This window comes from Heterodontus francisci, chromosome 8, assembly GCF_036365525.1.
Source record: "Heterodontus francisci isolate sHetFra1 chromosome 8, sHetFra1.hap1, whole genome shotgun sequence".
NCBI lineage: Eukaryota > Metazoa > Chordata > Chondrichthyes > Heterodontiformes > Heterodontidae > Heterodontus > Heterodontus francisci.
In genome coordinates this window covers 99,713,485-99,729,408 of record NC_090378.1, presented here as the reverse complement: position 1 = coordinate 99,729,408, position 15,924 = coordinate 99,713,485, and the positions used below count along the sequence as shown (strand labels likewise).

General features: G+C 41.9%; 1 protein-coding gene across 3 annotated transcripts in view; it reads right to left on the bottom strand.

Moving 5' to 3' along the window:
* Positions 1-15,924, bottom strand: part of LOC137372580 (uncharacterized protein C1orf21-like) — a 279,366-nt gene that overhangs the window by 109,463 nt on the left and 153,979 nt on the right. For all 3 annotated transcript variants that reach the window (XM_068036520.1, XM_068036519.1, XM_068036518.1), the window contains one exon: positions 3,368-3,504. In XM_068036520.1, the coding sequence (XP_067892621.1) occupies positions 3,368-3,504 (137 nt within the window). The remainder of the gene's footprint in view (positions 1-3,367; positions 3,505-15,924) is intronic.

Below are 15,924 nucleotides of genomic sequence, written 5' to 3'. Positions count from 1 at the left end.
AATATGAGTATAGTGCAGGAGAGTAGTGTTCAGTTAGTAGTTCATGATCATATTGAATGATGCAGCAAGCTTGAAGGGCTGAATAGTCTACTCCTGCTCCTACTTACGTTTTTATCCCACTACTGCTCTGCAGCCCTGTGTATCTATTTCTCCTTTCAACTCAACTCAGTAAACACATTCCTCATCTATATAAAATTTGCCCCAATCAAATCTGATGTTCTAGTTTGCACTCCCTTTTCTAGTTGGATCTTAAACCTCATCATATTGTGGTTACTAACCTCAAGGTGCTCACTCACATTCAGCTCATCCACCTGGTTTCGTCCATCTGCCCCTGTAGACCTACTAACATACCACTTAAGGAAAGAGTACTGCACACATTTTAGGAATTCTATTCCCTTTTCTCCATTTATTCCCATTCTGTCTCAATCAATAGATGAGTAATGAAAATCTCCCAGAACAATAACTTTGTTATTCCAACTCATTTTAGGTGAGTTTCTTAACAAGACAGCAACCTCTCTGCTTTCAGACATGCAGGCTTGATGTTTTGTGAACTTTTCTTTCTATAACTTGTTTGCCTTTGTCCCTGAAAAATAGTTCAGTGTAAAAGGTCTTGGCACATTTTATTTTATTAGGAGTTTGAATTCTACTCATATTCTAAGAAATCCTAAATGCTATTAACTATCATCTCTAAACTTAAATTGTGCGCGCGCTCAAAACACTTTAAACTTTCTTAAACCTAAGTTACAACTTGCATTTATGTAGTGTGTTTAACACACTCCCAGGGCACTTTGTAGAAGCTGAGGGAAAAATGGACAATGACCACTGGAGTGGGACTAGCCGAGTAGCTCTTAGAGAGCTGGCATGGACATAACAGGCTGAATGGCCTCCTTCTGTGCCATAACCATCCCACGATTCAAAGGAGATATTAGGTGACTAACAGCTGGGTCAAAAGAGTTTTATGGTAGGTTTAAAAGGAAGTCAGGGAGAAGGAGGAAAGGATGAGGGAATTCTAGAACATGGGACCTCGGTGGATAAGGACACAAGCACTAGTGGTGCGGCCAAGAGAATGGAGTAATGCTCTGGCTATTATCAGCTACGCGTGCAACCCAGAAAAGGCAGTTCCACTGAGCTGGAGAACTGAAGAGTGGCACTGACTGTCGAATTCTGTAGTGAGATTGAAGAGATGGAGAAGGGATGATCTACCAAATTTAGAAAGAATGTCATTTGGGACTTTTGTTCGGCTCCAAGCACTGGAATTTCCTCTCAACCTCTCTTTCCTCTTTTAAGATGCTCCTTAAAACCTACCTCCTTAACCAAGTTATTTTTCACCTGTCCTAATAACCCATGTGGCTCAGTGTCAATTTATTTATGCTAACGCTCCTGTGAAGCATTTTGGGAAATTTTATTATGATAAAGGCACCATATAAATGCAAGCTGATTTTTAGGTGCTGTGGGAGTACCTGATTCAAAAAATTCAAATAAAGTTGCAATAGTGATGGCATGGACCTGGGAGACAACAACACATTTAAGGACTTTGGAGAGAACACAGAATTTGGTGATGGTGGTGGTAGCTTGTGAGGAGTGAGCAGTCAAAGGTAGAATTTTTTTTTGAGGAGGGAAAGCGATAGTTTCTGCAGAGAGGAATTTATAGGTCATCAATTTGAAGAGATTTTTTTTTTAAGTTTTAAAAAATATGGAAAACTGTACTTCCCCAGTCTTTCTTTCAGAATGAACTTGGAAGCTTAGTCGCTTTATAAAGAAGATTTATCAAAAAATTTGTAACCTCTCCACAAGATAAACCCCTGTTTTCTGCCGGTGTGTGTGTCTGCATGCGCGAAGAGGGGCACCCCTCATGGTCGAATTGATGACTGACACTCACTTCCTGAATTCACAGATGAGAGATAGCCAGACTATTAAAGTAACAGGGGGCACCTGGTGCCCATGAAACAGTACAAGGATGAACTAACACCTAGAGAATCATAGTAGAAAACTGACGGAAAAGGGAAATATATTAGAAAATCTCTTGTAAACAAATTTGATGATGGTAATTTTTTTTCCATTTGAACACAAGTGGAGTTTTATTTCTAATATCAAATTACAAATGGCTTTCAGCATTCGACTACATGCAAGTTTGCAAAATGCAACACTTGGCCCTGGATTTTGCAGTCAATAGCGAATTCACAGCACTCACTGCTGACCTCAAAGAAAGCTGCCCACATTGATCTAGCAATCTATGTGGCATAGATTTTACCTTTTCTGACAATAATTTCATTCAGGCATCAGCTATCGGGCATCACCAGCATCAGTGATGTCATTAAGCAGGTTAAGCAGCCAATCACATTGAAGAATTCTCAAAGACAGCAAACCAGAAAGTAAAAAGCACTGATTATTCTTTACTTTTTAATCATTTTATACGGAGCAAAATAAAGATTGGGACATGCACATGAGGATTAAGGTAGAAGCTAAAATATAAGCAAACATAAATTTTTTTCTTATAGAATTGTTGATCATAATATAGAAATGTGCCATTTCCCAAATATAAAATTAGCTTTCAGGGCCAGAGGAGTTCTTCAGCAGTAAGCATGACTTTGTACACCATTAAAAACCCTCACAGGGAGAATAATAGTGTTACAAGTGTATATTCTCATCAAATCAAGTGATTTCTAATATTTCTGTCTGAAAGGTCTCCAATAATGGATCCTGTGGAAGAGCTGGGAATCACTGACAGCAGCTTCTGGATTTCCAGTGCGCATATGTAGAGAGCAGAAATCGTTGTCAGTTTCACAGTTGTAATGATGGTGAACGCTGACAGTTTCACCATCATTAACAAGCACAAATAATGGGCCAGGATAAATTACACTAAAACTGCATAAAACATTATTGTATACAAATAACAAGGAAGCATTGAATCGCTATTCTTTACACAAAAAGAGTACGTTAACTGTATTAAAATTAATTAAAAGTGATTCTAGCTATGTACACAAAAGAATTAGTTAATTCCCAAATAGAATTTATGCTTTATTCAACATTATATCGTAATGCGAACTCATCTATGCATATAAAACAGGCAGGATAGATGTACAGATTTTAAGGTGGATTACTTATGGTGATACTTGGTCCATCTTAGAATTCTGCTCTGAAACACACTTGTATCCCAAACAGAGTTTATTTCAGCTGCTTAACTGGTTTGAGTCACCAGAAGCCAGGATTGACTGGTTTTGATCATCCAAAGCCAAGGACCTGATACCTGACCAGCAACTATGACACAATAATTAGACCTTCAGAGAATTGGTTCCCTATCTTTTTTTGACAGGTTTAGAATTACTGTAGTGCTGGCCTGGCTTCAAAAAGGCAACATTATTCTTACCAGGTTCTCCTGGTTCCTGGCAGCAACTTTCTGTTCATCTTCATGACCAGCATGTCCTTTCTCAGACCAATCGGATTCTTCCCGGTTAACATTCTTCATATATTTCACCTCTTCAACTGTTCTAATCCTGAACTCCTCTGTAAAATAGGAACAGCAGAATTAATAAGAAAACCCATGATGGATTAAAACAAAATCAATCTGGCCCAGAGGAGTAAATGTTAAAGCAATGGTTTATTAAAATAGCAGGATTTATTTTCATGAAATGGCATTGCGTTTAAGAAAATAACTGGATTGATCATGCCAATTTGTTGGTCAAGAGATCATTTTGTGCATAAGTTACTGATTATCACAATTCAGGATTTCTATGCCAGCATGGATAACATTGGTGCAGTTAAAAATGCTACTACTGAGCAGCAGAGCTGGGATATAAAGGTTAAGATTCAAACAGGTTATCTCAACAAGATAGCTTAACATTCTAACAACTGATCACATTCACTGCTGCTGCAACCATTCTATTCATTTGAAGTTAGCACAGCTGCTGGATTCTGCCTTTTGGTTGATTAAATGCTGACGCTGGATGGACACTTTTTGGAAAACAAGAGGGCCATGAGAACAGTCAAGTTGGTTAAAAGATAAGTTAAGAAGGCTTTTGCAGAAAGGTAAAAAATGCTGGAGGAAATCAGATTCAATAGCATCTTTCAAAAGAGAGTTGGATTATTTACTTGAAAAGGAGAAAAATTGCAGGGCTACAAGGAAAAGAGCAGGGAGACTGCAACTAACTGGAAAACTTTTCCGAATAGTCGACACAGAGAGGATGGTCAGAACGTCCTCCTTCTGTGCTCTTTGATTTATTATTGAAAACCTTTTGTTCAAGCAGACCAAGGTGATCCACTAATGTGGGGAAAGTGTGGCACATTCTTTCTTTTGCATCACTTCATGAAGATATGCTGTACAAAATCAGATCACAATTCTTGCTTTGTATGTTCATGTGCTGTGGAATAAAGTAGCTTAGTAACTTGCATTAGCGTTAACTCACTCTTCCTTTGGAGAGATTAAAGGGATACATATGTGAAAGACACAATGATCCAGTTTAAGTCAAAAGGGAGGCATTATTGTTACACCCCCAGGTTCTGCTAATGCACAAGTAGATATAGGTCATGGTGAGTGAAATTCCCATGAAAAGTAAAATAACGAAACCATTTATCGAAGTGACTGATGCCAGTGAAGCAAAGAAGGTATCTATGACAGACCAATATTTCTAACATTGAATGATAGCCCAAGCTAGAGCAGAGAGTATTGGTTCAGTAACAGTAATTTGTTTCTCTACATCTGTAAATGCCTAACATAAATTACTTTGGGAGGAAAGTCGATTTGGAGGTAAGTATAGGTGGTCCGATTAGCAAGTTTGCAGACGGCACTAAGATTGGTGGAGTAGCAGATACTGAAGGGGACTGTCAGAGAATACAGCAGAATATAGATAGACTGGAGAGTTGGGCAGAGAAATGGCACTTGGAGTTCAATCAGGGCAAATGCGAGGTGATGCATTTTGCAAGATCCAATTCAAGAGTGAACTATACAGTAAATGGAAAAGTCCTGGGGAAAATTGATGTACAGAGAGATTTGGGTGTTCAGGTCCATTGTTCCCTGAAGGTGGCAACGCAGGTCAACAGAGTGGTCAAGAAGGCATACGGCATGCTTTCCTTCATCGGACGGGGTATTGAGTACAAGAGTTGGCAGGTCATGTTACAGTTGTATAGAACTTTGGTTCGGCCACATTTGGAATACTGCGTGCAGTTCTGGTCGCCACATTACCAAAAGGATATGGATGCTTTGGAGAGGGTGCACAGGAGGTTCACCAGGATGTTGCCTGGTATGGAGGGCGCTAGCTATGAAGAGAGGTTGAGTAGATTAGGATTATTTTCATTAGAAAGACGGAGGTTGAGGGGGGACCTGATTGAGGTGTACAAAATCATGAGAGGTATAGACAGGGTGGATAGCAAGAAGCTTTTTCCCAGAGTGGGGGATTCAATTACTAGGGGTCATGAGTTCAAAGTGAGAGGGGAAATGTTTAGGGGGGATATGCGTGGAAATTTCTTTACGCAGAGGGTGGTGGGTGCCTGGAACTCGTTGCCAGCGGAGGTGGTAGACGCGGGCACGATAGCGTCTTTTAAGATGTATCTAGACAGATACATAAATGGGCAGGAAGTAAAGAGATACAGACCCTTAGAATATAGGCGTCATGTTTAGATAGAAGATCTGGATCTGCGCAGGCTTGGAGGGCCGAAGGGCCTGTTCCTGTGCTGTAATTTTCTTTTTTCTTTGTTCTTCTACAATTCCATCTAAGATTTAGGACTCACAAACTGCAGATTACTCCCACTACTAATGAGAAGGCCTAGCTAACAATCTTTTGCCAGAGTCATTTGCATCACAGTACATGCAAAACAGAGGAGGCAAGTCTCCTGACCAGAGTCACAGAATTTTCTGCTCATACTGAGTTTTTACATAGTACTTTTCTTTGGAGAGGTATGTTGTAGCAACAAGCAGTACTACACTAGATGTACTGGGTGAAATTTGTCTACCAACATACATGTCTGTCCATCATTGAAGTTGTGCAAATGACAGAGCTGTGATCCCAGGGTTTGATTCTCTGGGCATGAAAGTCAGATCACTCAATCTTGCACAAGCTTTTACCTTGCATTTGGAAAAAATGTACTGGAGTGTATCTGGGAGTGGGTTTCATCAGTTTGAGGCCTGGGCTATTCCAACTCCTAGGCCTCGTTTGCACCTAGTCACCAACTTCTTGCCTGATATGGGCAGAGGGAAGCAACCAGCTGGCTGCCATCAGTTTAAAATTGCAGGCTTGGAGCACCATGATGAGTCACAGAGGTGGGGAGAAGAGTGGAGATCCCAAGGCAGTACATAGCCAGTGGGTGGGAAATGGGGAGGAATTTGGACCAGGAAAGGCCTGGATAGCTGGAGAAACAGTGCTGTTTCTTAGTAGCCACACGAAGAAAATTTTGACTCATCTCAGAGGGCCTCCTCTTTCTGGCCAACTTTTACTTGGCATGGTGTAGCCCCCTAAGAAATAGGTAATTACAATGCCATTTTGTCCTAATGACATTATAGGACCCAGACTAACATGGAACTTCCACCCTAGTCAATTGGGTGCATCAGTCATCAAAAGAAAGGCCCCAGTTAAGATAATAAGAAGTGTGAAACGAGCAAGAACAAAATGTCTTAAAAATCCTGAGCATTGTTTTTTAAAAAATGACTTGTGACTAGGGGGGGGGGGGGGGGAGAGAAACGTTCACTAAACACTGTTCCAATCTTGAGTATTTTATCAAACTGCATTCTCTCTCTCGATAGTAATTCCGATAGTTACTGGGTCCGGATTGCAAAGCTGGAATGAGGGATAGAGGGGGTTGGACAGAGAGAGGGCACAGATGCAGAGGGCTGCCATGGCAACTGTGGGGGCATGGTCAGCAACTGTATGGATGGGGGCAAGGTCTGATCGATTGTGGTTGGAGGGTGGGGGGGAAAGGGGGCAGGTAGCAGGTTAGATTGGAAGACGCACAAGCAGTGCTCTTTTACGCAACAGTGCTCACTTCCCAAGGCCAGGGAAAGCCAACTGGCCAGCCAGCATTGAAGCTAGGAGATAGAATCTGAGGCATGCTGCCTCTAACATATTTAAATGAGCAGTCCACCTCATGGAAGCGGTTGGTCTAACGCGGGCACCCCCTACCCCGGCCTCTGCTGAAAGTGGAAGTGAGTGGCTTCCAGATAAGTTGGATTTTATCACACTAACCCAAACCCACCCATTTTTGGTTGTTAAAATTACCCCCATGTGCTTATTCATGAACTGCTCTGATTTGAGGGTTAGCAGTTACAAACCTTTTAGTAAACTGATAATTGGATTAACAGAAGTCTATTACAATCACACTACACTATCCCTTTAGATTGGTGACTATGAAATACAGATCAGACTTTTTATGGGCGAGAAATACGAATGTATATGAAACAGTAAAATATTAAACACAACTCGGTGATGATTTAATTACCCTTCAAAAGAAATATCTGGATAAATAGCAAAGATATCCAACTTCCTGATTATTCATGAGGCGTGTTTCATTGGTCATTTTTCTCATTCCACTTCACTATCTGCAAAATGTCTTTCTGAAGCAGATAAATCTGACTGTGGTGCTTTTTTCAGTACCTTGCCTTTAAACCAATGTCAGAGCAGAGCAAGTCCAGGAAATCCTCATTGCTTTCTTTCCTAGACCAGATTAAAGAGTGACTTATGCTTTCGGAAGAGACTGGAGACAGCTTGGACGTCATTTCCTGAACAGATAAACAACAATACTGCATTCAAATATCTCAGTTCTTGCATGCAACATGACAAGCATATACAAGCGAAGAGCCAGATAAAAAAAATTGCACTATCCCATGAGGGATGCCAATGCCAGATACAACAGTTTACTCAGCATGTATGTTTGCAGATAAAGGCATTGGATAGCATCAGAAACAACAATGGATAAACTATTAACTCGTCAGCTCACATGAATGCCATGTGATTTACAATGACATGTTGTTAGCAATTAAAATTAACAACCCAATCTAATCTAGGATAAAATCTATCCTTTGATCAGCAACCATCATCTGAACCTTCAATAAAATGAAACTGTAGGGCCAAGAATCTTGGAGTGTAGAAGGTGGCCAATCAACCCACTGTGACTGTACTGAATCTTTGCTGGAGTGTTCTTTTAGCTGTAGTTCCAAAGGATCATAGGCATCTCTCTCCAGGAGAGAGATAGTTGGTAATGTATAGCTTGACGATCACCACTCCACAAGTGTGGGCAAGGCAAGGAGGTAGGCCTCCATGAACTACCACAGCCACTACATGGATTGAATCCATGCTGTTGGCGTCTTTCTGCATCATACTAGCTGCCTAGACAACTGAGCTAACTGACCAATCTAAAACTATTCCCACTGTTATACTCTCTCCCCCAAGTCCTGTATCAATCACTGTTTCAAATATTTGTTGGCTCTTTCCTTTTCTTAAAAAATGCAACGCTCTCTGCCTTACCCACTCCTTGTGCTGAAGAACTCCATGCTCCAACAACCCACTGCTTAGAGAACTTTCTGCTAACCATGCTCTATAAATGTAAAAAAAAATTAGATTCAGTCCCCAAGACATTACTAATATATTGTTTTTCTTTTCCAGAATGGTGGTGTTTCGCAGAACCTGATGAGCAACAGTAGTTTCAAATAAAATTGTAGAGTTTGTCTCTTCCAATGCTGTATCTAAACAATGTGGTTTTCAGTTCACTCCTTGAATTCAGATGGCTTTAGCTAGGACAAAAAGCTTAGCAGCCAAACCTGCACTTTATGTCTCAAGGGTACCTTTCTATTATAGCTGTTTCTTTCCAAGTAAACAGAGTTTTTACACCTTGTGAGATAGGTTGTGAGGTCTAGCAATTGTGTCTATACACTTCTACAACATGGGGCAGGATTTTCACTGCAGGCTTCAGGACCCTGCCATCAGGTTCAAATGGGGGTCAGAAATCAGCACTGTGTGGGGAACACAGCCACTCACCTGCACTTTTCCTTGAATTGGCCAATTAATGGCCAGAGCCCAGTCTCACCGTCCAATTAAGGACAGCGGGCGGGCTCTCAAAACTGGAGGGCCAATAGGAGGTCTTACAGCACTGAAGAAGCAGGATGCCTTGGCAAGTAAGTGAGGGTGAGGGTGCTGCAAGATTGAGGCACTCTTTCTCCAACATTTCAAAAAAAGTCTTCAACAATAAAAAAATGCCTTAGCTCCCGGGCTGCCACAGGGCAGACTGTGGCTGTAGCTGAAGCCAGGCAGGCAGGGAGGGCCTCTAATCCTGCCTGGAGTGCTGGCATCCCTAGTCTGCCACTGGGAAACCACTTTCAGACAGCTGCTCTGTTCCCCGCTGCCTGGAGACCTGGAGGCTGTCTGAAAAATCACAGTCAGCCTCTGACAATAGGCCTTAGATGGTCATTTACTTTCTGAATTGGCTACCCATCACTCATGGACGAGCAGGCCTGCCGCGCCCCCCCAGCTACCCACCCCCCCCCCCCGCCCCCCCACCTCCACATCCCATCTCCGGGAAAGCAGCCGGGGGCAGGATGGAGCCAGGAACCAGCACCCCAGCCAGTGCTGCAAAATTCCATGACTGCTCTCCTCTGTGCCCGTCTCTATTGGGGCTTAAAAATTCTACCCACACAGTTTCAACGTTTAGAATGGGTTTTCATAATGGCTCAATATTCAAGGGAGTAGAGTTGTCCCCACAATTATATGTCCAGCAGTATGTATTTTAGCACCAGAAGATTCATTCCTAGGTATAAAGCTATCTGTCTTTTCCAGTATTTTGAATCTTTAATTTTCAGTTTTGATTACATCTCTGAAGTGCCTTGGGATATTTTTATACTTATATAAAAGCAAGTTGCTGCTGCTGTACTAATGTGGGTGTACACACCTTAAATAATGTTGAGCGTTTATGAAATACACCCTCTCAAATTATTGTTTTGAATTCTTTTGGTACAGCTGAGAGAAGTCTAGGAGTCAACACAGGGTGGTTTAATTGCTTTTCATATATAAAATGATCTATAGAGTTTTCACAAGTAATAAATAATTGATTTTTTTTCACAGCTATAAAACACCAACTTTGCCAATTAAAGCAGATTTGCATCTGAAGCTAAATTGTGTAATTGCTAATGGCATGAAAGCAAAATGAGAAAATACCACTTGTTTCATCAAGCTTACAGCTCCCACAGACCATGTACTATCTGCTCTATCGTTGACTTTCCTCAATTTAATATCCTAAAGGCAATGAGTTCATATTTTCAAAATCAAAAATAAATCAAGAAATGCCATCTCTAACCCCTGAATATAATCCAGCTAAACTCCAGCATTTCAATCCAATATTCCAATTGATATTATTTGACCTCAACCTGTTTAAATTCCATGTTTATTAATTTCAACTATCTCAAGCAGAACACAAAGCACCTTGCATATGAGCGCATTTCATTATCTATGTCTAACACATGATTGTAACCTTCAATTTTTTTCTTAAGGGTGCGTTTACACTGTAACTTTAGAGTTGTATCAGAATGATTTCCATTTTGCAGCAATTCTAAAGTTGTATTGTAAGCCTGGGAATAAACCCAACAAAATTCCATAAGCCAGCAGAGGAAGATTCCTCTGCACGAGGTAGTCTCACACTGCTTTGGCCTAACATTGCCGCAAGTATAATTTGAGAGCAGTATTGAACCTGCTTTAACACGTACCCAGGGATTTCTCTGGACATTTTACATGCCTCATTAGAGTTGATTTAAATGTTTAGAGTATATGGATGCCCCTGCCCAATCTCTTTAAACATTTAAATTTCAAATCCCAGGAGGGGGACAGTATATGTCAGTAAACTGCAGTTGATGTCAGCCAGTAAAGAAAGAATTTGTATTTTTATAGAACTTTTCACATCCTCAGCATGTCCCTTAGCAATACATAGCTACTGAATTATTTTTGAAGTGTAGTCACTGTTGTAATGTAGGAAACACAGTAAACCATTTTGCACAGAATTAGGTCCCACAAACAACGATGTGATAATGATGAGGAAAGGTGATTTAGTGATGTTGGTTGGGAGATAAATATTAGCCCGGACTCCAGGAAGACATCTCCTGCTCTTCTTTGTGTAGTATAGGGACCTGAATGGGTTAATGCTGGAGACAGTGACAACTCCTCCCACTTGAGTGATGTAATAGTCACATGGTAATGGGCTTTAGAAGGAAAGAGTAGCAGCATGAAGGATGCTAGCCAGAGAGACCTGAGGAGAGTGTATATAAGAAGTTATTAGTTGACCTTATCCGGACTCTGAGACTTTATCAAAAATGCTGCAACATGGTGGCACTGGTTAAAATGACCAGAAGAAGTAAATACCATTCTATGGGTACAGTTGCGATGATGTGATTGTGAGGCAAGGGATAAACGAGGCTTCTGATAAATTTGAGGATGTGCTACCAGTCTTCGATAAATATTTAAATTTAAGCAGTAACAAAATTCTGGAAAGAGCAAAATTTAGCAAGCGAGTCCAGAAGATAGGCAAATCCGTAGATTCTTTTATAAATGATCTGTACAGATTAGCTGAGCAATGCGACAATGGAGAATTGAAGGAAGAACTGATAAGGGACCGAATAGTCGTTCGAATAGCTGATGAGTCTTTATCAGATCTCTTACAGAACAAAGATGACCTTACACTCGAGAAGGCAATTCAGATTGTACAACAGGCAGAAGTCCGAAGACAAAATAGAACCAGTCTACAGGCTGAAGAGAAGCCTTGGATTAGAAGAAATCCAATGACTGTACAGTTCTTGAGAACAAAGACGGAGAGGCAATCTATAGAGAAGACGACACACATGGGTAAGAATGTGCATGACACCGGGAAACTGCCAACTCTGTAGAGCCAGGAAGATCCACAGAGTGTCCTGCCAGTAACGTGGAATGTTTCAACTGTAAAAAGACAGGTCATTATGGAAAAATGTGCCAGAACAAGACCCCTTTGCTCAAAATTGCAAAGCAAAAGTCCTTCACAGAAAGCAGTTAGCTTCAGGAAGAGCAGCGAACAGCAGCGGACTTGGGAGAGGAACAGGGAGTGGGGAGCAGTTAGATAAAGGCAGAGGATCATGGCCGACAGCACTTACCTTCTGGGAGAGCAGTGCAGAGGAATTCAGGCGTGCCTGAGTTTGAAAAAAAATCAAGTGAACACTGACATCACAGGAAAGCTGCAAGGTGATTGGTTGATGAGTAACTGCTGTTAGGGAGCATCAGCAAATAGCTGAGTTACAGTGTCCCAACAACTGGCAAACTAAAAGCAAGTAAAAATTAAGTATTAATAATAACAAGTGAGTAGCTGGTATTTTTCTGAGTAAGGTTTATTTTAACTAGAAAACTGTACTGATTTTCAGTAGGATTTATCAGTACAAGTAAGGTTTTATTAATAATCCTAAGGTGTTGTAATATTGGTAAGGTTTCTTTTTTTAAAGCAGTAGCAAAGGGTCAACTAATAAATAAAGGAATGGCAGGGGTGCTTCAACCTTGAAAGTGCACCTCCTGTGCTATGTGGGAGCTCCAGGATGCGTCCCATATCCAGGAAAACTATTTGTGCAGTGAGTGTTGTCAATTGCAGCAGCTTGAGCTCTGGGTTTTGAAACTTGAGCGGCAGCTGGTGACACTACAATGCATTCGTGAGGATGAGAGCTACGTGGATAGCACATTTATAGATGCGGTCACCCCACAGCTGAAGAATATGGAGGAAGAGAGGGAATGGGTGAACGCCAGAGAGTCAAAACGAATTAGGCAGGTAGTGCAGGAGACCCGAGTGCATCTCACTCTCCAACAGGTATTCAGTTCTGTGAGGAAAGTGATGCTTCACCAGAGGAGTGCAGCCAGAGCCAGGTCCATGGCACCACAGGTAGCTCAGTTGCACAGACGGGTACAGGGAAGACCGGAAGAGCCATAGTGATAGGTGATTTAATAGGCAGGGAAACAGATAGGTGTTTCTGTGGCCGCAGGCATGAATCCAGGTTGGTGTGTTGCCTCCCCGGTGCCAGGGTCAAAGATGTCACTGAGCGGCTGCAGAGCATCCTGAAAGGGCAGCTTGAACAGCCAGCTGTCGTGGTCCATATTGGAACCAATGACATATGTAGAAAGAGGGATGTGGTCCTGCAGTCAGAATTTAGGGAGAGGGGTAAGAGATTAGCAAGCAGGACCTCAAAAGTAGTCATCTCCGGATTACTCCCAGTACCATGCGCAAGTGAGTTCTGAAATAGAAGTATAAAACAGATGAATGCATGGCAGGAAAGATGGTGCAAGAGGGAGGGCTTAAGATTCCTGAGACATTGGGACCAATTCCGGGGGAGATGGGACCTGTACAAGCTGATGAATTGCACCTGAACAGAGCCGGGACTGAGTTCCTTGTGGGACGTTTTGCTAGTGCTGTTGGGGAAGGTTTAAGCTAGTTTGGTAGGGGGATGGAGGCTTGAGGGTAGACTCAGCTGGGCCAAAATCCGAAATGAAAATGGAAGGCAGAAAATTAATGGACGAGTCTGGAAGACAGAGGAAACAAAGGTTAGAAAATAAAAGAGAGAGTTTGGCAGTGCTCAAGGGTATCTATTTCAATGCAAGGAGTATAGCAAATAAAGCAGATGAGCTGAGGGCACAGATAGACACGTGGCAGAAGGATATCAAAGCTATTACAGAAACATGGCTTAAGGAGGGCCAGGAATGGCAGCTCAACATTCCTGGTTACAGGGTTTTCAGATGCGTTAGGGAGTTGGATAAGAAAGGAAGGGGAGTGGCAATTCTGGTCAAAGAAACTATTACAGCTGTGAGGCAGGATGATATGTTGGAAGGTTCATCAAATGAAGCCATATGGATTGAGCTAAGGAATAAAAGAAAAGGGGCAATCACACTGCTGGGAGTGTACTATAGACCCCCAAACAGTCAGAAAGAGAGAGAGAGAGAAGAGCAGATATGTAGGCAAATATCAGAAGTGCAAGAACAATAGGGCAGTAAGAGCAGGGGATTTTAACTACCCCAATATTAACTGGGACAGTTTTGGTGTGAAAGGAATTGAGGGAGCAGAATTCTTGAGGTGCATTAAGGAGAACTTTTTTGGCCAGGATGTAACAAGTCCAACAAGAGAGGATGCAGTTTCAGTCCTGGTTTTAGGAAATGAAGATGGGCAGGTGCAAGGGATGGCAGTGAGGGAGCATTTTGGTGGCTGTGATCATAATTCAGTCAGTTTTAACATAATTATAGTAAAGGAGAGATAGAGCAGGAGTTAGAACTCTCAATTGGGGCAAGGTCAATTTTATAATCTGAGCAGTGATTTAGCAAAAGTGCACTCGAAACAGCCACTTGAAGGTAAATCAGTGTCAGAGCAGTGGGAGACATTCAAAGGGAAGATTCAAGGGGTTCAGAATAAACATGTTCCCACATAGAAAAAGGGTGAGACAGCAAAATCCAGAGCCCCATGGATGTCCAGGAGCCGACAGGGTAAGATAAGGCAGAAAAGGAAAGCATATATCCGACACCAAGGACTCAATACTACAGAACGCCAACAGGAGTATAGAAAGTGGAGGAGAACAAAGAGAGGGCATGGAAGAATATTGGCAAGCGAAATCAAGGTGAACCCAAAGATGTTTTATCGATACATTACGAGTAACAGAATAACTAAGGAGAGAATAGGGCCCATAAAAGACCAAAAAGGTAACGTATGTGTAGGAGCGGAAGATATTGGTATTGTTCTTAATGAATACTTTGCGTCTGTCTTCACAAAAGAGGGGGACAATGCAGATATTGTAGTTAAGGAGGAAGAGTGTGAAGTATTGGATGTGATACACATAGGGAGAGCGGAAATATTAATGGGATTAGCACCCTTGTAAATTGATAAATTGCCAGGGCCAGATGAAATGTACCCCAGGCTGTTGGGAGAAACAAGAGAGGAAATAGCAGATGATCTGACCATCATTTTCCAGTCCTCACTGGATACAGGTGTGGTGCCGCGGGATTGGAGAATTGCTAAAGTTGTACCTCTGTTTAAAAAGGGAGCGAAGGATAGACCGAATAATTACAGGCCAGTCAGTCTAACCTCAGTAGTGGGAAAATTATTGGAATCTATTCTGAGGCAGGATAAACTGTCACTTGGAAAGGCACAGGTTAATTAAGGACAGTCAGCATGGATTTAAGGGAAGATCTTGTTTGACCAACTTGATCGAATTTTTTGAAGCAGTAACAAGGACGATAGATGAGGGTAGTGCAGTTGATATGGTCTACATGGATTTCAGCAAGGCTTTTGACATGGTCCCTCATGGCAGACTGGTTAAATAAATAAAATCCCACGGGATCCAGGGAAATGCAGCAATGTGGATACAAAATTGCTTAGTGGCAGGAAACAAAGGGTAATTGTTGACAGCTGTTTTTGCGACTGGCGGGCTGTTTCCATTGGCGCTCTGCAGGGCTCAGTACTGGGTCCCCTTTAACGATTTGGACATAAATATAGGGGGCATGATCGAGAAGTTTGCAGATGACACAAAGATTGGCCGTGTGGTAGATAGTGAGGAGGATAGCTGTAGGCTGCAGGAAGATATTGATGATCTGGTCAGATGGTCAGAAAAGTGGCAAATGGAATTCAACCTGGAGAAGTGTGAGGTGATGCATTTGGGGAGGTCAAACAAGGCAAAGGAATACACAATGCGAAAATATTGAGAAGTGTAGAGAAAGTGAGGGACCTTGGAGTGAATATCCACAGATCCCGAAGGTGGCAGGACAGGTTGATAAGGTGGTTAAGAAGGCATATGGAATCCTTTCCTTTATTAGCCAAGGTATAGAATATGAGCAGGGAGGTTATGCTGGAACCGTATAACTCATTGATTAGGCCACAACTTGAGTACTGTGTGCAGTTCTGGTCACCTCATTACAGAAAGGATGTAATTGCAAGAGAGAGGGTACAGAGGAGATTTACGAGGATGTCGCC